General features: G+C 37.3%; 1 protein-coding gene across 1 annotated transcript in view; it reads right to left on the bottom strand.

Moving 5' to 3' along the window:
* Positions 1-3,377: 3,377 nt before the first annotated feature.
* VAV3 (vav guanine nucleotide exchange factor 3) overlaps positions 3,378-22,797 on the bottom strand; it is a 149,337-nt gene continuing 129,917 nt past the window's right edge. Inside the window, exons 23-27 of the mRNA XM_041420770.1 lie at positions 22,352-22,468; positions 21,591-21,678; positions 18,346-18,475; positions 7,544-7,695; positions 3,378-5,819 (exon numbers count right to left, since the gene is read on the bottom strand). Coding sequence (XP_041276704.1) covers positions 5,778-5,819; positions 7,544-7,695; positions 18,346-18,475; positions 21,591-21,678; positions 22,352-22,468 — 529 coding nt within the window. The 3' untranslated portion in view covers positions 3,378-5,777. The remainder of the gene's footprint in view (positions 5,820-7,543; positions 7,696-18,345; positions 18,476-21,590; positions 21,679-22,351; positions 22,469-22,797) is intronic.

Below are 22,797 nucleotides of genomic sequence, written 5' to 3' on the forward strand. Positions count from 1 at the left end.
CCCACATTCAGGAGAATTTACAATAAAAGGTATGTTCTCCTAAATGAAACAAAATTGCAAAGACTGAGGAGCTGAATCTAAACTTTGTTTAGATTTCTGCAGTTTGATTTTCCAGATCCTACCATACTGATTTGGAAATCAACTGACCTCTTAATCATCTAATTCTATCTTTACCTGATCCAATGTACACGCTTACATTAAAACACCACTGCAAAAACCATGTACCTCTCCAACTGCAATCAATTGCATCCTCTGTTTGGAACTGTTCTTGGGAATAAAGCAGTTGATACAAAAGCTAACAGAAGTCCCATCCTGCCCTTTCCCGAACAATAAAAATTAATGCTACAAAAAAAAAATCAGGCATGACTGCTTTTATGGTCTGCCTGTATTTTTCTTCTCCCCACACAAGTGGTGTAAATACTTGTGGGACTTGTACCACACCTCAGTTGAACTTTGGAACGGGGAAGGGAGAAATAAAAGAGATCTTTGTACATACCCAGGTAACTGAGTAGGGTGGGGGTCTCCAGGCACATGGCACACTATTAATAGCTACAGGCCATAAGGACATTAATTGTAAAACTACCAGAGAAAAGGTTTATTCAATTATACATATTTCCATTAGCCTTACGCACAGGTAAGAATTATAACCCTAGAAATAATACTGCATCTCCTTGAGGAGACCTTTCAATTGCTTTGGGGAAAAAAAGACAGCTAATTGAAAACAGACTTAGAGAGTTATCTGGTAAGAGCTAGACCAAGTGCAAGAGTCCTTGATTAGGACCAAACTAGCAAATGTTTTCCCACACGATGACATAAGAGAACTTCTCTTTCCAATCCAATGCTATCAAGAGACATACAATATGTTGGGCAATCATTTAGAAAAGTTACCACATACCAGGTTGTTTTTAAACATATGGTGTGGTATCAACCTTTTACTTTTTGTTTTCTGGTCTTCTCTATTACTTCCCAAAGTTCTTCCCAAAGCCACTATCAATATTAAAAAAACAGCTCTGAAAGAAGCAAACCAGCCTGATGTCCCTTGGTAAACAGCCACCTCTGAAACTGCCATTTTTTGCACCTGTAAGTTTACTTAAGGTCAGATTTCAACCTTTTATAATGAACTCACATATTTTCCAAAAAGCAGATTTATCAGGTAGAAAATTGGAACCCAGAAAAATCACCAAAAACTTAAATATTCCAGGAGGCTTATTAAATAAAAATCTAACTTCAGAGTCATGTAAGTAGCAGAGATCCTCATAATGAATGGGCAGAATACACTACAGCAGATCAGGAATTATAAAACTAAATTAGAAACCCAAATTTCATTTGCTATAAAAACAAACGTCTCTTTGTTCTTCAAAAGGAAGTTGCAGAGATAATGCAGTGAATCACCCTTCCGCAGTCAATTTCTGAAGCTTAATCCTTTCTGTATTTCTTTTTGCTAATTATATATGCACCATACATTTCAGCATTTTGTGAGAAAGTGGATATGATTAACATCTCATCTCACAGCTTTAGGATGCTTAATTACCCAAAACTACCCCTCCTCCACAGAGAGCACATGGAGGAAAGAGCCAAAATTCCACAGCATGTTTCACTGCTTGGCTCCTGCTTCCTGTAGTAGCTTGGGACAGGACTGAGCATTACACACACACAGAGCACCCCTGCCTGGCAGCTCCCTTCATGCCTGTACTGGGTGTGCCCCAGTGGTGCTGACTGCCATCATCCCCGCGCTTACAGCCTCACATTTTACATCTGCAGCAAAAACAGTGCTGACAACACACTGAGGGCTCAGATCTTGGTGGACAGCATTGCAGTCCACCAAGGTTTTCTGTTTTTAACTCCGTGCCATGACCCCCAGTGAACAGAAATTTGGAGGACACAAAGAAGTAGAGACCCAAACTAACCAAAGAAATGTTCTGCCATATAATACCGTGCTCAGCAATAAAATGGAGAGGAGGGAGTGCTTCCTCTGTCATTCAGATGAAATAAGCGGTGCTCTGAAGAGAACAACTTGAATATCAGACAAAATAGTAATGTAGGTTCTCAGCAGTCCAGTTTCCAACAAGGAGACAAGAATTAATAGAAACAAATACTTTTGAACTGAACATTAAAGTCAACAGAACAAAACCTGGGTCTGAGGCTGAGTATTTTGTATAAACAACCCCACCTCTTTCTAGATGTACCTGTGGCTCACCTTTATAAATGGCTAAAACCTCAAGAATTGTCCTTTTCTTCTTCTTCACAGAGCATGTCAGGCTGGCCTGAGAGGCAAAGGGGAAAGGAACCCTGGTTGGCGTAATTTTCATTGTCAAGATAGATTTTTTTCAAACTGAGATTTTCAAACTTCCAAGCCTTACAATGGGGAAAAAACTATTGAGAACACAGCCACAAGTGGCTCTTATGCCCTAATTACAGTGCTTTCTCAATTTCTCACCCATCAGAGGACACATCTCTTCTCACATATGAGGGGAAGGAGAGAATGTCTGTGACCGAGTGTGATACTGTTAACAAGAGCATTTAATTGGGACACATTTTTGCATCCCACATTAAGTGTGACTCTTCGTTATGTGGTATGTTCACGGGTGACAGGAAAATTATGCCTTACATCTGCAGAGATGTGTAAATGCCTCATTAGCTTTAATAATTATCTGTTAGAAGGGCAGTTCCACAAGAAAATCTCGTACTGAAAAATGAAAGGGACACAAAAAAACTACTGCAACTGAATCATCACTGTCCTTGCTGAGTTAATTCACCTGTCCAGAACTATTTCTATAAACACATGAATAATGAATGTTACATTGTAAAAAATACATGAATGGGCTACATCACAAAAAGGTTATCAAGTAGCCCATGAAATCAGATACAGACTGTATTTTCAGACCTAAGCTCAATTCAGCCTGAATTTGTTAATTCACATATGAGAGATAAAGGAAAAAGAAGGTGGAAGAGAAAAGATGTTGCTGTGACAAGTTACAAATTAAACTTTTTAGGCACAACTTTAAAAAAAAAAAAAAACTACAAGTATCAAAAATCAGTAGTATATGGCTGAGTCTCTATAGCTAGAACTATAATAATAAATTTTTTAAACCCCACACAAAACAAAAAAGCCTCAGCACCTTCCTGGCACAAGGCATATTATCTGATAATAAAAAGTTCTCAAGGAAAGCTATACTATCCCACTTACATTGACAGCTCAGTTTTACAGCTAAATAAGGATTATATAAATCTTGGAGACCAAAACAAATCATTATCAACTTTTCACAATGAGAAAGTGGTGAGACAAATGAAGCACAGCCTTCACTTTAGCAAACTACACATTGTGACACGTCATTAAACAAAAAAATTAACCAGTTTATTATATTTAACATATTTACAAAATAGTACAAATTAAAAGTACTGTAACGCCATTATTGCATGACATAAAACAACTCCATACAGGCAAAAGCAGCACATGAAAGAGATGCTCCAGAATACTTAGGAAGTCTTTGGTACTCAAAATATAGTTTAAGATGCAGCATTAACTCAATGAATACAGGGCATTAAACACAGAAAATGATACGCAGATTTAGGCCACAAAAGTAAAGTTTACCTATGGCTTTCATTCTTCTCAAAGGATGACTGCTGGATTCAGGAATTGCTTAAAAGCTTTACAACATTTTTAGGATGGAGAGAATACTCAAAATTATTCTAAAGCCAAGCTGTTGAAAATGACTGTTATAGTTTCCAACTCGTACTGAATTTAACTGCCTCTTCTCAGAACTATATGACAGTAAAGCACTCAATACTTCACAGACCTAGAGCCTATTCCTCTGCCCCTTAAGCAGACAAAACTGGGAAGGAATCATCTTTGTCTCCTTAAGGAATATAGGATTAAGCTCACAACAGACAATCAAAATGCATGGCAAAACATGATCAAAGACTGCTTACTCTAGCCTACACTGCTGTACACATCATTTACAAAAATTTTATGCATCATCTACATATTTACAGATGCGCTCAATTACTCCATCAAGTAATGTACTCAACACAATCACAGTTTACATAATTTTGAGGTAAATCCTTGAAAAGTTAGAGCATTGGCAGAATTTCATCTGCAAGGCTGAATCTCTCAAGTTTCTCATGTGAAGCTCCTCTCTTTCCCCTGGTCACACAGCACGGCCTGCCAGGTGTGGCAGGTGGGTAAGACAGTTGCAGAGATGAAGGGGATTTTGTGAACTCCCTGTGTTGTGCTTGGTTCTTCTTGATGGCCAGGAAAGGCCAGAAAGAAGTAAAGAATCCTGAAGACAGCCAAAGGGAAACCCAAATATGCACTAGCAGATTCTGCTCTGTGGGCAAATAGTGGAGATTACGTTGCTTGTAGACTGGGAAGCACTGCAGGGTTAAACTGTGCAGTGTCAGTGCACACTAATTTTAAGATGCCAACAGAAAAAGAGAACAGGCAAAAAGCAAAAGAGAAGATATGGGACAGGATGAATTATCTTCATTTAAGAGCTTGATTTTCTTTCAAGTTCTCAAGTGACATTACTTAAATATTTAGAACTGCATATCTGAAGACATCATCCACATTTATTTTAGCTTGTAACTACATTTCTACCTCTTCATAATTACAGTAAACACTGCCTCAGCAAGCAGTGGACACCACTCTACAAATCCTGATCTTTCATGCTGGCTAACCTAGACAGATTTGGGGATGTTGAGAACACTGCAACAAGACAACTCCCTCACTGAACTGCCATTAACATCCCAGAAAACAAGAAAGCAAAGGACAGAAAGAAGTTTGCAAGTTCCATTTGCAGTCACAAAAGGTGATAGAAACTCTGTATAACCAGGAAAAGACAGTACTGAGTTGAAAGCATCGAAGCTCATCCAAATCGGTCAAGCGGTTAAGATAAACACTTTTGTTCTTCAGAAATGGCATCATCTTGCATTTTCTCCTTCAGAATAAGTCTGCAATATTTATTTAATGTTATTGCTGAAAACTTTCAACTCATCTTGTCATACTATCCCCCAGTTGCACTTTTATTGTCAGCTGCTTAAATGAAAAAACCTCACATAAAAAGGCTTGAGATGACAACAAAAGGATCACACAATTCCACTTTGTGAAGGTGTTTTTAAAGCCATACCACATCACTACACCTTTTTAGAATGCCTTTAAACAGATTGTTAGAAGATCCAGGCAGGACCTCAAAGTAGCCAGTTAAGTAATTTCGTATGCACAAATTCTACTCATATTTACTACACATTTTCTTCAGAATGTTTTTGTGAGTGTAAAGTGGTTTGTAAGCTGATAAGTAAAGTAGTTTGATGTCTCAAGACAAGTCTGCTGACTATACTTTATGCCCACTGGAATGACTGAAATCTGTTTTCTGCATGCAGTGATAAGAAATAATAAGCCTTCATCTCCTTGTACCATCACAGATATTAGCTGGAAGAGAAATGTTAAATATTCAGCCATTGCTAGTACTCATGGTCTAGTACAGGGTGAAATGAAAAGGAACAAAGAATTTTGTTTTCCAGAGATCTTCTGGGAAGTTGAGGGTTGGACTTTGTACTGATCCCCAGTGATGGAAAACTGGCAGCTTGTTTCTTGCACAGCTCTGGGGAAGGTAATAATCTGATAGCCCCAACTTCTGTATAAATCCCAACATTAAGACTGGAAGGTTCAGACACGCAAAAATGTTGCTGTTTAAATACTTAACAAGACCAATAGCACATTGAAGATATAAATTTTTACAATCCCTGAAACTGCTGATCAGCAGAGGATAGTTTTTAATTCATTCGTCCTCTTCAACATAAGTTGATGGAAACCAGCCCACCTAAAAGGGGAAAAGCAGAACAAAATAATACATGAGATGCACAAGGTTTTTTGTTTTTTTTTTTTAATAGCTGAGCTAGGTACAACAAGGATGGGTCTGTTCAGTAAATATATTAATAAGATTACAAAGATAAGCTTGGCTGACCTGACGCAGAGTAAGTACCCTTAATAAAAGAATAACTTGCAGATATGACAATTTGGAGACCAACACCCTCTATGTCACTTCCTCCCCTGAAAAATCTAAAACACATTTGCCCAGATTGGAAGTCTAAAAGTTCAGAAAATGCCAAGAGTGGAAGCAGTTTTACTACAGGCAAGACACTAATATTTTTTGAATGAGAAGTTAAACTTCTAACAAGCTGTAGTCAGGTCCACAGAATCCTCTTCTAAAGGAAACACTGACTGATTAGATTGCTTTACATGGAGCTGAATTCCACTGCCACCAATAACAGGTGTTACACATGACACAATGAGACAGCAGAGTCTAGTGTCCTACACTTCAGAAGTTATAAAGTTATCTACATTCTGAAGTTAATGGTGTGCCAAATAAAGTTTATGTAAGACATACAGTGACGCGATGTCATATATTTCTTATTTTGTGTATTTTCTTTAGGTTTCTTCAGATTTCTTTCTACTGAAAGTCAATTTAACATACATGAAAACTCAAAACCAAATCTAGAGCACAACTAGAAGGGGTGACTGCAGAAACTTTTAGACTACCTTGCCAAAATATCTCCAGAGGTGAGTTTATAATATCAAGTCCAGGCTATGAAAGTTACCAACGAATGGCAGCATGTAACAGGGCATCTGCTAGAATGTAGGCAGCTGCGTCACAATGAGTTGCTCAGCTTTCTTCACATGTAAAATGTATACAGCACAATGGGTATTTCTTCTTATTCCCTATTTCTTCTGGTCTAATTGACTATTTAAAAAGCTTTAACCATTTAACATAACCAAGCTCATGTACACAATAAAAAAGATTGTTCAAATTGCATAAAGCAGTAAGCCTGGACATTCACTTCAGCTGCACTTGCAACTATCATTTCCAGCTTCAGACAATTTACATTCTTCTCACATTCCTTGACCCTGCATCTCAGCACTTTAAACACGGAAAGAGCAATATCAAATGCTTCTGAATAATCTGCATTATAAGGCAGTAAACTAAGATTGAAACAGTAAACCCTTTATAGGTCAAAACTGAAACTTCACTTCCAAGTCTCAGAGCAGGGTGTAAAGTGAGTTCATAAAAATCCCTGCTAAATATGTCACTTCATCTGGGCCACATTCCTAGAGATCAAAGAAGCAGTCTTCTATAAAAAGGTGGTTGATTCCATTGCATTGTGTTCTGGCAGAAAGATGTGGGAAATCATTCTGTGGTAAAGTGCTAAAGAGAGTTCCACAGCACCAGGAGTCTGACCCCAAATAGCTGTGCAAAACAGTTCAAGAAAGGTCAACTGTAGCAGTGCTATTAATCCTGTGTATTTTCCAAACATATAACCTTGCCCAAATATTCAGCCTGGTAGGTCACCTTAAATAACCAATAATTTAGATGCTGGGAAAGCTACCTGGCAAGAGTTCTGCCTTGCTCCTATGAAACAAAGATGAGAACATGTTCCATCTTTTGAATTTAAATACACAATGTAGGAACACTTTTTTTTTAAAAAACAAAATCACTGTCAGTGAAGGCGGAAAGAAACACAGGAAAAGAAAAAGAAATAGTCTTACCCGTCCATTTACTTCACCTCTCCACCAGCCATTGGCACTCATCTTGGTGTAGATTTTGACAACGTCCCCTTTGAGCAAGGACAGCTCTCGCATGTCTCGTGCACAGAAGTCATACCTGGCTATGGCAATGCCGATCACCTTCGGGCTCAGCACTGCAAGGAAGCAGATGGTGATATTATTAGGACTGCTCAAATGAAGGCTACCAAACTACTGTAAACAGAAATACTGTAAAATATAAAACAAGGACTCAACAGCAACATACACTGGCATTCATTTTGTGCAAAAACATCTGCACTACAGACATCACGAAGATTTAAATATAGGTTAATGGTGTAAAAGTTGAAGTGACTTTTTGTCATTTTTTGAATAGTCCTCTTTATTTTTAGAAGAAAAATCAAACTAGATGAGCCATAAATAAAATATTCCCCACCCTGAGATTGCTAAATACATTTGCAATTATTTTATTCTTGTGCTTCATAATAAAACTTGCTGCCAGGTATATGCATCAACATATTTTACAGGTCACTAATTTCTTTCCAAAAGAATTATTAGCATTTACAGTTGATTTAACTTTACACCTCTAATGAAGCAAAACAAACAGAATAAGGCACTGTTCTTTCCAAAAACAACTCCCAAGTTAAATATTAATGCACTTAAAACTGGAAGCTAACATCAGCATGAGCAAAAAGTTACAGACTTTCTACAGGAAATTTCCATGGATCATTTGTCACAATCTGCATTAATATTGACTGATGTAAATCTATTCTTTTCAGGAGTTTGTTCTGTAAATCACCATTGAATTTTCCTATAAAATTAAGGTTCAGTGAAATTAACACTTTATAGTTTTACAGTACTTCAATATAGAAGAATTTTGCCAATAGACATTTTAAATAATAAAAAGCTGTTAAGAATTTTTAAAAAGCAAAGGTACAAAAAGCCTCACTTCAAAAACCATCCTTGTTTCAAATACTTTTATAGGAAATTGTTTTAACGCTGATGTAGAATGTCCAAACTTGCAAAATAAATCCTCAACGATTCCAGTGTGAGAACAATGAGAGGAGAGTAAGCATGGCCTAACAGATAAAAGACCATGGACCTAAGCATTTTAGAAAGAACATCTACTACCCCATGGCATTTTGTAGTTGGATTATTTGGCCAAGGCATTTTTCAGGGTTTTTTTCCCATTAATGCCACTGTTTTCCTATGTAAATTGCTGTAAGAGGAGTTCAGGAGCACAGGCAAGCTTCCTTTGAAAAGATTTCAGATGAATTCATATGATCATGATGGATGACTTAATATAATGTACATAGAATCATCTCTGTCCTCAGAACCCTTTCACATCTCTTAGAAATGCCCAATCTTCATTAGGAAATGCCTTTAAGGTTCTAGTTTGGCAGTGCCCTCAACAATATAATACTATATTTGGTTCATATCTAGGTACCTTTAATTTAAATCAAGAACCCAAAACACAGCAGATGAGCTGAGAAACCTTAACAGTTTCAGTTCTGCTTGTGTTTAAGTTTTCTTCTGACTCCACTGGATCATAGATATGTAACAGTATTAAATATCTGAAAATCATAATATGTTCAAATACTTTCAGATTAAAGAGAAAATAGAAACAATTTATTTTAAACTAGCAAGGAATATGATGTTTAAAATATTGTTAGAAACAGAATGCCTAAAAAGCAGTTTTGACAACAGATAATGCCCTAGTTTATATCACGTCACTATTATTTAGTTCAACATTTCTGACTGCTTACGTAGAGCATACTTATCAGACATTGATATATTATGTGAAAGATGCCATATAACAGAATCAGCCTCTCAGTTTATTGCTTATATTGATGTTACAAAAATCTAGGTGATATATTAAGCACATCAAAGCTCAAACATGCTTTCCCACCCCGCTCTTAGCCAGTCAGATGCAGACGCTACTTGTTTAGATCCTGACATGAATGTAATGTCCTATACCTTATCAGCATTGCAGTAATCAATTTTACAGGGAAAGAGCACATCATGGGCAGCAATTGTTTTGGAGAAAGAAAAAAGAAGAACAGTTATTGACTGGAGGGTCAGTAAGCAGGCGTGCAGCATTCACTGACGGATTTGGAGAAGCACTGCAGGATGCAAGGAGTGATTCTGGGGAGCAGGGTATAATTTCAGATTCTAGAAAGAAGAAAAAGGGGCAAGGAAAAATTACAGGAAGAAAAGGTGAACAAATCTGGGGAAATGGGGAAGAAAAGAACTAAGAAGGGAAGAAATGAATAGAAGAATAATAAAGATGGAAAATAGCAAGGAAAATTAGGACAGAGAAGAACGAGAAGCACATCTGGGAGAAAGGAGGACTTTTGACTCTTTTTCAAGTCACAAAGCAGAGAGGAAAAGGAGAAAGAAGAGAGAGAAATCAAAACCATATATCTTCAAAAGTCTTGAGGCAGAAAGTAGCAGAATTTAGATTAATTTAGAATCCAAGATCCATATTTTCAAATAAAAGTGAAGCTCATGATAGGAAATATATAAAAGAAAGCCAGATGAGTGATGGAATACAGGAAAATGACAGTGCTAATTTTGGAAAAAAATATTAACCATATCTCTCTGCTGACATAATCATAAAAACACCTTGAGTAGAGACTACCAGCCCTGAATTCCCAATTAGTGTTGTCCCAGCATAAATAAAATTGAGGGAAGACAACACATGGAAAGGACACCTGGACAGATGGGAAAGAGAAGGAACACTGAGTGAAGGATAGCTACAGGAAAGAGGATAGCTGCAGGAAGAACACAGAGAGAGAATGGGATTAACAGCATAGATCCATGGAAAGAGAAAGGGCCCAACAGGTGGATGAAAGTGAATGAGAAATTAAAGGGAGGGGAGAGGGAAAGAGAAAGTGTTAAAAAAGAAAATAAGCTGTTAAAAAGCAGTAATAAATAAATCTTGTGTAATAAATGGGAGATACTCAGAGAGCTAATTGGAAATAGAGCGAGAGGTCCAAAGGAGGCAAATAAAAAGTGCATATGTGAATGAGAAAAACGTGTTTTTACTTAATCCAGCCTTGCCTTCTGCAAATAGAAGATGATGACTACAGGAACTATAATCAGCTTTGACTTACACTGCAGTATGTTGGACATTAACAGTGAAATAGATGTGCTGCAAATGAATTTGAATACTACTTTGAGCCACTGATGATGCATCTGAGGTGCAAACAACAGAGGTTCCTGTGATCACAGCAGGCTGGTCTAGCTCACATGCTTGAATTCCATGAAGGTCAATGTAGTATTATTAAAACTGAGAGTAGTTGTTTCTCTCTCCTTGTGCTCTGGCCTCCTCATAAATCTGCAGCCATTGCCCTGAGGGTTGCTCCTGTGTATTAGTTTCCAAGCTCCTTGAAGCCTTGTACATTTACTTGTACATTTACTGTTTCACCAAACCTCAGTGCCCTTATCCAGGCACAGGCAGTACCTTCAGTAGTGCTCAGCAGTCAGCTTAACCTTCTCCTGTGTTACCAGCTTCCAGATCAGCAGAACTAATAAGTCAGCTCTGAAGATACTTTCGAAAAAAATACTTGTAATACCATGAAAGAAGTATTTGGTCTTCTAATGTAGGCAAATTATTGGGCTATTTTTAAAAAGCAGCTTTACTACAAACATATGAAGCAATGCAGCTTAGCACTCAGAATATAATGGGTAGAGATGCTTAATTAAGTACTGCAGATCAATATTTTCCTTTAATATTTTGTACTTGTGTAACAAAACACTTAAACTGGCATATTATGATATGTAAGACATTGAAGTGATACCTATTATAGCAGTTATTAATGAATTTTCTGATACAACAGTTTTTCACATGAAAAGAAAGAATATTATCATTTATTGAAACCTCATTATGGGAATGTGTGATACAGTTAGAGTAACTGACTCTTGATTGCTGTTCTATCACCGCAGGCCACTTCACAATTTTGTTCTCATGGAACAGATACCAGTTTCAGTAAGAATGGAATTTACAGTCAAATACTGGGAAGCTGAATGCAAGATGTCTTCTCCTATCCCTGCCCAAAAGGACAAAAGCTCACAGTATTTACCCTGAGCAAAGAGCTAAAACTTAACTCCATGCTGTTTCAGATCAGGTGAGTGCTTCAGGGAGTCCAGCTGAGCGTCATCACCACAGGGCACACAGCTACACCAAAAGGGCTCTCTACAGATGTGTCCCTTTATAAAAGCAAATGGCAACTGGAAGGGCACCTTCTAGCTTGGATTCTCTGTCATGGTTGTGACTAGTGAAAGGAAGTATCTGCTCCAAAAATATCTGTATGTAATGAAGAAACAACTGAGGGGCAAAACTTCCAAGTGTAGTCTAAGACATGGAGACTGAAATCTCTGGGGTGAGTCAAGGGAGGGGTCAGTAGAGATGCTCTCAGCACAAGTAAGCTCAGTAAGAGAGCTGCCACCTATGTCCTTTTCCTCTCAGGAAATTATGGAAAGCCCCAAGAATCCTTCTCAGAGCACTAAATAATTTGGACAAACTCTGTGGGGCAGGTGTAAAACATACTGCCCACTGAGATCTTGATGATTCCATCTGCATTTGTGCTTGACTCCTCCCTTCCCTAAGCAAAAGCCAGTCCCAATCCTGCTCTGCGCACCCCAGGCAGTGTCCTCCACCCCTGTACACAAAGGCAGGCCAGTGTAACGCGAGCAAGTACTGCATTTTGCACATCAGCAGCTCCTTCCATGTGCTCCTCAAAGGCATTCACCTTTCTACTGGCAAAATTCTTCTTAAACTGTCCAGCGGTGTAGTTCATCTCTTTGCAGACCAGATCTTAGAGATCAGAGCAGGTGATGCCCATACTGATCCACTGACTGAGGCTATCAATGTTACTACTTTTAGCATTTTTATGCCGCTTCTTGAAATGATTGCTTCTATTAAAGCCAGAGATGGTTAAATGGAAATAAAGAAAACCATATTTAAAAAACAGATGGGCAAAATTAATTAACAATGTTAATGCAGAATTTAAAGAAAGCATTCTCTACAAAAAAAACCTACTGCATTCTAAGATGCTACTGCACTATGGTTTGCTGCAGGGATGGGACGAATGTATTATTTACCAGCAAGCAATGAGATTTCCATGTTTGTGCATTTGAACAAATACATTAAAAATATGTAGCTCACAGATGTCAATTGCACAGCAAATTAACAGTCAAGTGGTCACTGATGGAATCTGCTGCAACTATTGAGCTTTGCAACTCCTATTCAAACAGCTTACTGCAATAAGCAGTAATATTTCAAAAGTTTAAGAGTTTTATTTTTTATTACATTCCAAGAAAAACAAGTAATAACTCAAGTTTTTTGAGTCAGAGAAGAGCTGAAGTATTAGATTCGTCCCTTCCCTCACTTGCTGCACACAGAAACAACAGAAGCAAATTTAGAAGAAATATAAAAGCAGTAAAGCAGTACCTGACCAGAAAGGAGTGGAGGAAGGGGGAACAAAGCTGTAGTCTGGAGGAGTTACAAAAGAAAACCCACAGAACAAAGAAGGGGCTTAGAGGAAAAAAAAGAGAAAAAGAGAAAAGCAAAAGAACATTGAAATATTGGCATAAGATTTAAATAATAGTTTTTTAACTATATAATTCATTGATAATAAGGAAACTAAGGTTCCCTACTGAGGATGTCTGCAAGGAAATTGACTGTAATAACTAGAAAATTTGGATCTATGATTTAATTTTTAACAATTGCATTTTTCAAAGAGTAAAGTTGGAAGAAGTCACCCATTTTAGATTTCAGAGAAGTAAATTGTAACTGCAGCCTCCTGCAAATATTTTCAGATTTAACAGAAGTTTTTTTAATTCTTCTGGTGCCCCACTTCTTACCATTACAAAAGCAAGAACTCATGCATACATAAATCCTCTTAACCCTGGCAACACTAGTCACATGTCCTTAATTAGGATATAGTCTAAGTTGACCTGGAGTCAACTCCAAACTATGGCATGGAAAAAAGTATGCATTTTGCCCTGTAAATCATTAACAACAATAGGAATTCCACAGCTAAACTACATCCTCTAAGGCCCAAACAGAACTGCTCATATTTGCAGTTTCCCCAACTTGCAAAAAACCCCTTGAGCAAGCAAAAAAAGCTTGGCCCAAGCAGAACCAGCCCCTATAGCAGCTTCCCTGAGTGAAAGCCACAGGTGTTCTTGCTCTGTTGTCAACAAAACTAGAGGCCATGTACTTTTAAATGCAAAAATTAGATTAAATTATCTAGCATTGCTTCAAGTGAAACTACAGTTTATTGACCTGGTCTTTTGTCCCTCTTTTGAAGAGGCAATAAAGATATATAGTGTGCATGTCTAATGAAGTTGGGATCTTTGCTCCCAGCTGTGATTTGGAAAGGTACATCCATCTCAACTGGATAAATGATAATGCAGTTTCTAAATTATAGCTAATAATATCTGTAATTACTGAACAAGAATTTTCCTTCAAAAAGTAGGAGGGTTATATTTATTACTTACAGCTACTTGTCTGAATTTATTCTTCTGACTACACATGAAACACAGTAATTTTGCTTCAAAATGGTACTTGCAGGAATGATGACTAGAATGATTTTATGCAAGAATCCATGGTGGAGGTAATGGTACAGTTTTGTGCATCTTACCTGGATGACAACAGATACATTTGTGACAAGCAAACTACAAGCATGAATAAAATAAACAGAACTGATACTGTATTTTAACATTGCTAAACCTTGGGTTTAGAAATAGAAAATATCCCACAAGACAAACCAACAGCATTTTAGGTTAGTGTCCCACAGGACAAGAAAACCATGGCTCCAGGGCCTCTCACACTCTGGAAGCTCCCTTCTTATCCTTCCCAGTGATGATGCTTTCTCCATCTCTAACACTGAATGGACTATCTGGGATGCATGAGGGGTTCCTTTATACTGGAGACAGTAACGCCAAGTAACAGCTCTGTAGGCAATTGTGCTACACAAACCAAGAGGGACACTTGACTCAAAAGCAGTGTCCATGCTTAGAGGCAAACTAAAAACCTGCCTTTACTTCTCCAGAAGCAGAACGGCAGAGGGGAACAGCAGCCCACAGGAACACACCCAGGTTAGGTGCTGTATGGAGGATGGCTGGTCCTTAACTGAGCAGACTTTATCCCAGTTGTTCTCTCTGGTATAGCTGGAGGTTTGGTTTTATGTGTCAAACTCTAGACAAGTATACCTATGTGGGCAAGGAAATCCTGCTAGATTTCTACAGATAACTGATCTGTTTTGATGATAGGGTGTTGGTGTTGGCTTCTAAGCAGAAAGGCAGAATTCCTTTGATTCCCTAAGGGTTGGGATGATACTTGCTTTGTTTTACCTTACTAACAGATTCCTTTACACAGTTAATTCATTAAGCATTAGTAGGCAGTTAATGCATTAAGCATAAGTAGGATGTGATAACTAGTTAATATACCTACTCCTAGTTAGCTGACAAAGAAAAATATCAGTCAGGTAGGACTTGGCTTCATTATTGAGGTTACATTAAAATTGAAATTTCATTAAGATTCAAATTTCTCTATATGATTGTGCTCTGCATCAGCAAATCAGAATAAAGTGCCATTATTCTACTCCACAGAGTAATGTCCACTGTTCTTCCCTTTTTGCCTTTATTTCATTAACTGGTTGATCATTCCTGTAATCTAATGTAAGAATTAGTATTTTTCTGTGTAGCAAAACAAAACTTGATCATACTGTGTGTGACTAGAAAAGCCTAAGACCGAAAAACTGAGAAGAAAAACTCATTTCCTAAATAATCTTCCCAATTAAATTGAAGTTCTATATTGACAGAAGTAAACATCTGACAGCTTTTACAACCACATTAAAGGAAGTGTACAATGAATATAAGAACAACACAGGTGACATCTGCAAAACAAGGAGACTGAAAAGCAAAGTTCTAACCCAAGTGGGAAGCCAGAAACTGGAAAGGCAAAATAACTATTCCACTTGGAGATTTTTATTCTAAAAATCTATTCTAAAAATCAAGAAGATGCTGAAGCAAGAATCAAATTCCCTGAAAATTTAGCAAGTTACAAGGTGACTTATTATAATTCATGTTAGAAATCACAAGTTAAATGAAATACCAGTTGTTTTTCTTTTCCCAAATGGCTAAATGAAAACATAACAAACACAAAAAAAAAATAATATACATCTTTCTCATTCTTTTCTGGGAAGTAAAGTCAATTCAGTTTTGCCATCCAATTTCACAGCAGCTCAAAGACCTTGGCAGAAGAAAATGATAAAACTCTGTCCAAGACTGCAGTGGTTCAACTAATGTTTTTTAGAAATACTTTTCCCACTTATTCTGTCAGTTATATATCCTAAAGATCTGCTGTTTTGAAAAAAAAAAAAAACCTGATGTCTTTTCAAAAGATGGCTTCATTTAAAAATCCAGATATGTGAATAGTATAGAGAAAAATACTGCATTAAATCCTTCTTTAAATTATCTTCAAACTGCCAAAGCCCATTGTATTCACTAGCTTCAGCCCTGTGCTGAGTAGCTGCAAAATTGGAAAAATATGGAGAAGTGCCCCTGCTCTCTTCGCCTACTTTGTCTGGCTTCCTTCCAAAAACTGTTTTTCTTGCACTTGGGTGATGTGGAAAGAGATCCAAAAAATCAGCTGTGTGGCGGTCCTCAGTGAGGGCTGTGAGTAAACTCCATGTCCAACTGCTGCCCCACGGGACTTATTTGCTTCCTCTACTAAACCAAACCACAACCTCAAGTTTCCCCAATTCTAAATTCAGCCCAGCAGGGTTCACACAGCCTAAAAATAAGGCCTTTCTTACATCAGCTTGGTAAAATGAACAAGACAGCTTAAAACCCGAGCAGAGTGACCCGCAGATGGACTGATAATCATGGACATTTTGGTTAAACAAGCAAAACAAAACAAACAAGAAAAAAAAAAAAACAACCACAATAACAAATGAAACACCACACTGATGGGGACACACTTTACTGTCCAATCCATTAAAGGAAGTGTCATTCAGAGTCAATCTAGACAGAGCAGCAGAATTATGGAAATCTATTAGATTTTACATGAGGAGTTTGGGAATTGAAAGGTTTTTCAGGTCAGTTTGGTTTAAGACAAAACCTGCAGTTTCCACCAGCACAGTTTGTAGCATCAAAGGGCTGACAGTTACTGTAGCCCTTCCTCATCCCCTGGACTAAAATGAGAGCATCCCTCAGTCATTTCTCTTGCTCTCCCACATACTGCCTAAAAGATCTCGTAAAAGAAGATGTTTTCTTTTGTATGATGACTGAAGTGAATGAGGATGTACCATAAATCTTGTCTCCTGTAAAGCAGGAAAGGACTGAGCTCTTGCAGACTAAGAAGTTGGAGGATAGTATAGATACATTCAAACTGAGATACATTCTAACTAGCCTAAGGAAAAAAACAGAAAACAATCTGGTTCTGCTTACAGTCAATAATAACTCAAAAAAATGCTAAGTAAATCAAGCAGGACATGTCCTCTCAACAATTAAAGCCTCAGTGTCGTGCAGAGGCAAGGGATGAGGAAAGCACAGGAGAAGGCAAGAGGAAGAGAGAAGCACAGGGAGCCCACGAGCTAAAGGGAGAGGAAAGAACAAGGCAAAGAAATTCACCAGGAATGGACATGAACACCACAGAGGAGACAACTGACAGAAGTCCTGGAAAGCAGTGAAGGAGAACAGAACTGGAAAGATGAATTGGGAAGTAGAGACAGTACATGAAATACCAGGGACACGCTGGTTTCTCACATTCATTTGTCCTAAATTATTTTCACTTGAACTAGGAGAGGAAGAAAGCCTCCAAAGTTACAGAAATCTTATGGAACAGAGGCAAGCAAGAAAACAAAAGCTCACAAACACAGCAAATGAAAGTAACAAAGCCACCACCATCATCACAAAGACTGGATTGGGCTTTCAGGGCTTTTACAGCAGTCTTCATATTGTTAAAATCCCCATTAATTTTTATTTTCCTCTTATTATCTGTTACAGTACAAAGATGCAGCCAATGACTGCAGAACAGCAAATCTAATATTTTCTCTTTGACAGAAACATTATATATTTTCCAGAGGTCAGCCATGTGGTAGGTTTTATCATTAACATTGAACCTGTCCATGTCCTAAAAATCATGCTAACTTCCACTTAAATTGTAATAGCTTAAATAAAGGACAGCATATGCACTGCAAGCCTTCTCAGTTTACCTCTAAACTTCACAACTTTTTAAACTGCTGTTTACATTGGACAGTAGTTCATGAACTTTTGAAGCTTAGTAAGGGAACTCTAATAAACATGCAATGTTAAAAAACATGCATAAAAATAATTATGATATAGTAAATCTAATTTTTTTGACACAATTATTTGGTATTACTGAGACACTACTTCATAGGGCTATGCTACAAGACTGATTTATTTAAATCCCCTTTTAAGGATTAGAAATTGTCACAGATATTAACACTTGTAGCTGCACATATGCAAATTTCTTAAGAAACTAGGCAAGATGCAGTTTAATCTCTCACCAGCATGTCTAATAGAATTTTTGAATATCGGGGAGATTTTAAGTTTGGCAGCAAGACAAGCTTGCTAGACATGTTTATAAATCTCCTGGCAGATCTGCATCTGCTTAGCTTCCAAAAATCCTAGCTAAAAGCACTGCCATAGTAACTGGTTATATGTCAATAATGGAAGATGAAAATGTTTCAAGTACCTTGTCCTTTTAATATATATATATATGCACACATATATACATGACAAAGTAATACACAAAAATTTATAATTCTCACCATTGCCAGCTGTTCTGTTACTCCTCTGTCCCACTGAGTTTTCAGATTCTTTGTATGGAAATTGAAGAGTTGTATCCAAACTTCGAAAACCTTCTTTGAGAGAATGGTGCTTGTAGTATTCTACGAGTTCCTTTCAGAAAGGAAAAGCACTTGCATTGGAAATTGAAATCACATACCATTCAACATTCTGGTGTACAGCCAATGACAGTTTTATTATGTAAGTAACCTTATTTTACAATACATCCCATAGAACATGGTTATTTTTTAAAATATAAAGTGCCAGCTTTCATATTGCCACTTAAAAAAATTTAAACAAAACAAACAAACCAGAAAAGACACCCCAAAAATCAGCTCAGTAAAATCTTTTTGTCAGAGTCAACATTTGCTGCTCCTTTAAGTTGGGCTGAGGATGGCTTTGCTTTTTTGGAGTCAGGCAGAAGGCAAAGTCAGCTGCTTGCTAAGGATGGAGTGGTAAATGTCCCTGTTTTCTCAAATCTCTTTTGCAATAATAAATGATGCTTATCTACACATGTATTTGTAAGCACACAGATCTGAAATAAAGCACAAGGCTTATAAGTTAACAGCAACTTCATGTGCAGATACTCAGATGACGTAAAACTTCCACAACAGGTCAGGCTTGGTGGGTGTCAGTGCACACTGACTGAAAAATCCAGAATTTTACATTCTCCTTGTGCCCAATACAAAACTTTCATCATCTCTCTGTGTGCATCTATACAAGCATTCGTAGCTACACACAGGAATGTTTTACATACATATGCAAAATTTCACATATGTAAATACAAAAGAACAGCTGAAATAGTTTATGTAACCAAGAAGACAAGTTATTCAAATTCCTACTCCAAAGAAGGCAACACCATCAAAATTCTGACAGCTCATGCTATTCCTTTGCAATCTTTAACCCTGCTATTGTCTGTTAGATTTGAATTAGCCCTAGAAACTTCAATATCACATTGTACATGGAGCTAGAAAAAGATTGAAAGTGACTGGACAACTCAAAACCAATGTACTTCAATTGATCCATTCAAATGGGGGATTTCACTCTTCAGAAATGCAAGCACAAAGCAAGGTATTTACTGTAAACCCTTCACTTCATTCCACTTATTTACATTTAGATTTGCAAAATCAGAGTTGCCCAAGCCAAGCTTCAGTCAAAATTAGGAGATCATACTGTGTTTAATCATTTTCTTCTATAAATAGAAACCTCAACAAAAAAACAAACAAACCAAAACAAACAAAAAAAAAAGCCAGCACCAAAAAAAGCTGCCAAAATGTTTAGCCTACTATAGCCTACATCAGTAATACTAAGGACTCTTTGGGCTTTGCTGTTTGATATCAGCACATCACACAAACTAGAAAGTCTGCAATGAAATTTACTCCCATATCATCACTGAATATCTAGACGTTCAAATTACCATGACAATAGTGTGTGTGATTTCTAAGTAAGCAGCATTCAAAGTAGGATATATGGATAAATAGAATACAATTAGTATGAAACTTTTATTATCTTTTTGCAAAGTGTAAGTCTGTAAGAATTGTGTTGTTTGGTAAAAGTAATTAGAATTCCAAATGGACAGATGATGTTTGTTGGCAAAATAAGTAAAATGGTTTTAAACTGAGGAAAAAGAAAAAATCATTTCATGTCACAGATTCAGTTACTTTTAAAGCTTAGGTTTTAATTCCATTCTTCCATGAAAATGGTTGACTGACAACTGGCCTCTAAAACATGATTTGCACAAATCACAGTTGCAAGCTTACAAACAGATGCGTGAGGTAAGCAGTCTGTGCCAGCATGGATGGGGCTCCTCAGGAGCCTGTCACATCACCCTGACTCACAGCAGCAGCCAAAATGACCTTTCACTGCACCCTGCTTTATGCACTCAGCACATTTTAATTACTCTAGTGGAAGTTTTTCAAATGTACTATGAAAAGTAGACACAAGAGCTCTTCTACTTTTTTTTCCACTCCAAAGCAGTACAAAATGCTGTGTCACTGCAGATCACAACTTAATGTTTCCATGGATGCTGCCTTTGTCTCTCTCCACTTCCCACTTTTATTTAGACGACTTTTGTTCCTCTTTTCTTTCAGACACTTTTTCTCTTGCATCTATCCAGAACAAAGCAGTTGTTCCATGGCATGTACAAACACCACACTACCACTTGTGTATTGAACTCTCAAGGGCAGAACTCATAACACCCTAAATCTGTGATCTAAAATAATTCTTCCCTACTTGAATGCTAGCATGGCTAAGTTGGTAGCAGTGAGGTCCTTACACAACAAATTTCTTCTGTCCTCTCAATTCTGTGATGCAATTCTTTTTGCTCATTTTCCATCCAACTTGGTTGTTTATTTATATTTCTGGTCTACTTTGGAGCCTGCACCAGTGCATTAAACTGCATCACTGCCATAAGAAGAAACCTGGCAGTGTGGTTCTCCAGCTGTGTTTTGCCAAGATCAGTTTCCAGCTCATCATTTGCAGGGTTCACAGGCTAAGCAGCCACCCCCTCATGTGTGCGAGCAACACCATCACTTCTGCTGCTAAACAGTGAAAAGATCTCAGGGTCCCCAGCCCTAAAACTAAACAACTCTCTGGCTTCTAAGTGTGAAATGAAGATAAGAGCGCAAAAACAGCTTGGTGCATTCATCAAGAAATTTATGTTCTTCCCATTCTAATGAGCACTTACAGATTATGATTTAATCTCTCCCCACTCCTAGGATGCTCTTGTTTTACAGAGTATCAGTGGTTAAACTAAAATAATTTCTAAGGCTCCCTGGTTTTAAAGCTTCTCCCTGCTCTTGTTTTGTATTATGCTTCATTTTTATTTAGCATTTCACATACTTGAGTATGCGTGCAGGAAGGCTGCTGCATAAATTTTAATCCAATTGATTCCTAAAAACCAAGATTTCCAAAGAAATCAAATTCTCCTTTCCAGATTCAGCCTAACCCCAGAGTTGCTGATGCATGGGATTCAAATTTCTCCTCTCTTCCACTTCACTACAAGGGCCACAGTCCAGTCCTAACAATAAATATGTAGTCTTAAGCACATAAAATTATCACTTAGAGCTAAAACCATAAACATAAAAAATTATCCTATTAGAAGGAGTGGACAAAATTCAAATCTTTCACTCACATAGCTTTCTGGAATTTCATAAACTAAAGCTGCTCTCTCTAACAGAAACAGCTACAAAGAAAATCTCCCAATGTTAAAAAGCTAATCAATGCTTACCATTAAATTTTTAAATTTTCTATTTTCTGCAATGTGGAAATAGCCATCTCTTGTTAAAATCTTGATGTGTTTCACTTCGTTATTGTACCTGTGGGCAATGAATAACTTATGAATATAAATGTGTTTTTAATCAGACACAATCAATAATTACCTGAGGGCATGCCCCTACAACACCACACACATAAATTCTTAAGACAAAATGTATATCTGTGCCAAAACAAAGTTGACATCTAATCAACCAAACATATTTATTAAAGTACAGCTAAAAAAGTAATCTGTCATCAGAAAAAGAAAGTCACAGCTAACTGCTTGTTCTAATTGGGAATTCCCATGTACTTCCTGCTTTTATATTCATATCGATCAACAACATGAAAGCAAACAATAATTTGCACCCACAAAATGTACAAGCCCACATTTTACTGAACAGTCTGAGATGCAAAGGGCTTCGAGTTCTCACCAAAGTCAATGAAACAGATCTCACTGTACTGCAAACAATGCTTAGTTCTCCTCCAACATACTCAACCTTTATTTTTGTAGCCTCAATTTGCTACATCAGCATTATAAAAGCATTGCTTCTTTCCTTGTATAAATCCTGGGTGTTTTTGACAGCAACTTCGGTTTTCCTATATTGACTCTCTTAAAGGCTGCAAATAATTATGTAATGGAAACTGGTTTATTTCCAGTATTTATTTCAATTACTATCTAGACCAAAATGAGAACAGGAAACTTTCTTGAGGCATTCTTATTCCACTTCCACTTACTTAATACTAATTGCATATTCTCCTGATTCTTTGGTCCTGTGCCGCACCAGGTAAGTGCTGTTTACTCTGTTAATTAGTTCACTTTCTGCTTGCAATCGTTCCATTGCTCCTGCAAACCTGTAACAAGGAAAATAAAAATTGCCTATGATTTTTTTCAAAGCTCCAAAGGTCTATCAAATACACAACAGAGAGTGAAAATATTCTACATATCATGAGGACCAAAAATATATCAGTTACAACTGAATACCACTTCCAGATTTCTGAATGAAGAATAAAACATGAAAAAATTCCACAGTTGGGGGTTGTGGAATTCCTAATTAGAAAAGTACTTATATGCATGGTGAAGACAATATCTGCTAAGGAAAGTGCTCAAGCCCAAGCATTAGCTGAATGACTACTGGCTTTAAAAGTTCATAAAACCACCTGGTTTATCTGAATCAAATTCT

The sequence above is a fragment of the Onychostruthus taczanowskii genome, unplaced genomic scaffold, assembly GCF_017590055.1.
Source record: "Onychostruthus taczanowskii isolate IOZ18803 unplaced genomic scaffold, ASM1759005v1 scaffold65, whole genome shotgun sequence".
Taxonomy (NCBI): Eukaryota; Metazoa; Chordata; class Aves; order Passeriformes; family Passeridae; genus Onychostruthus; species Onychostruthus taczanowskii.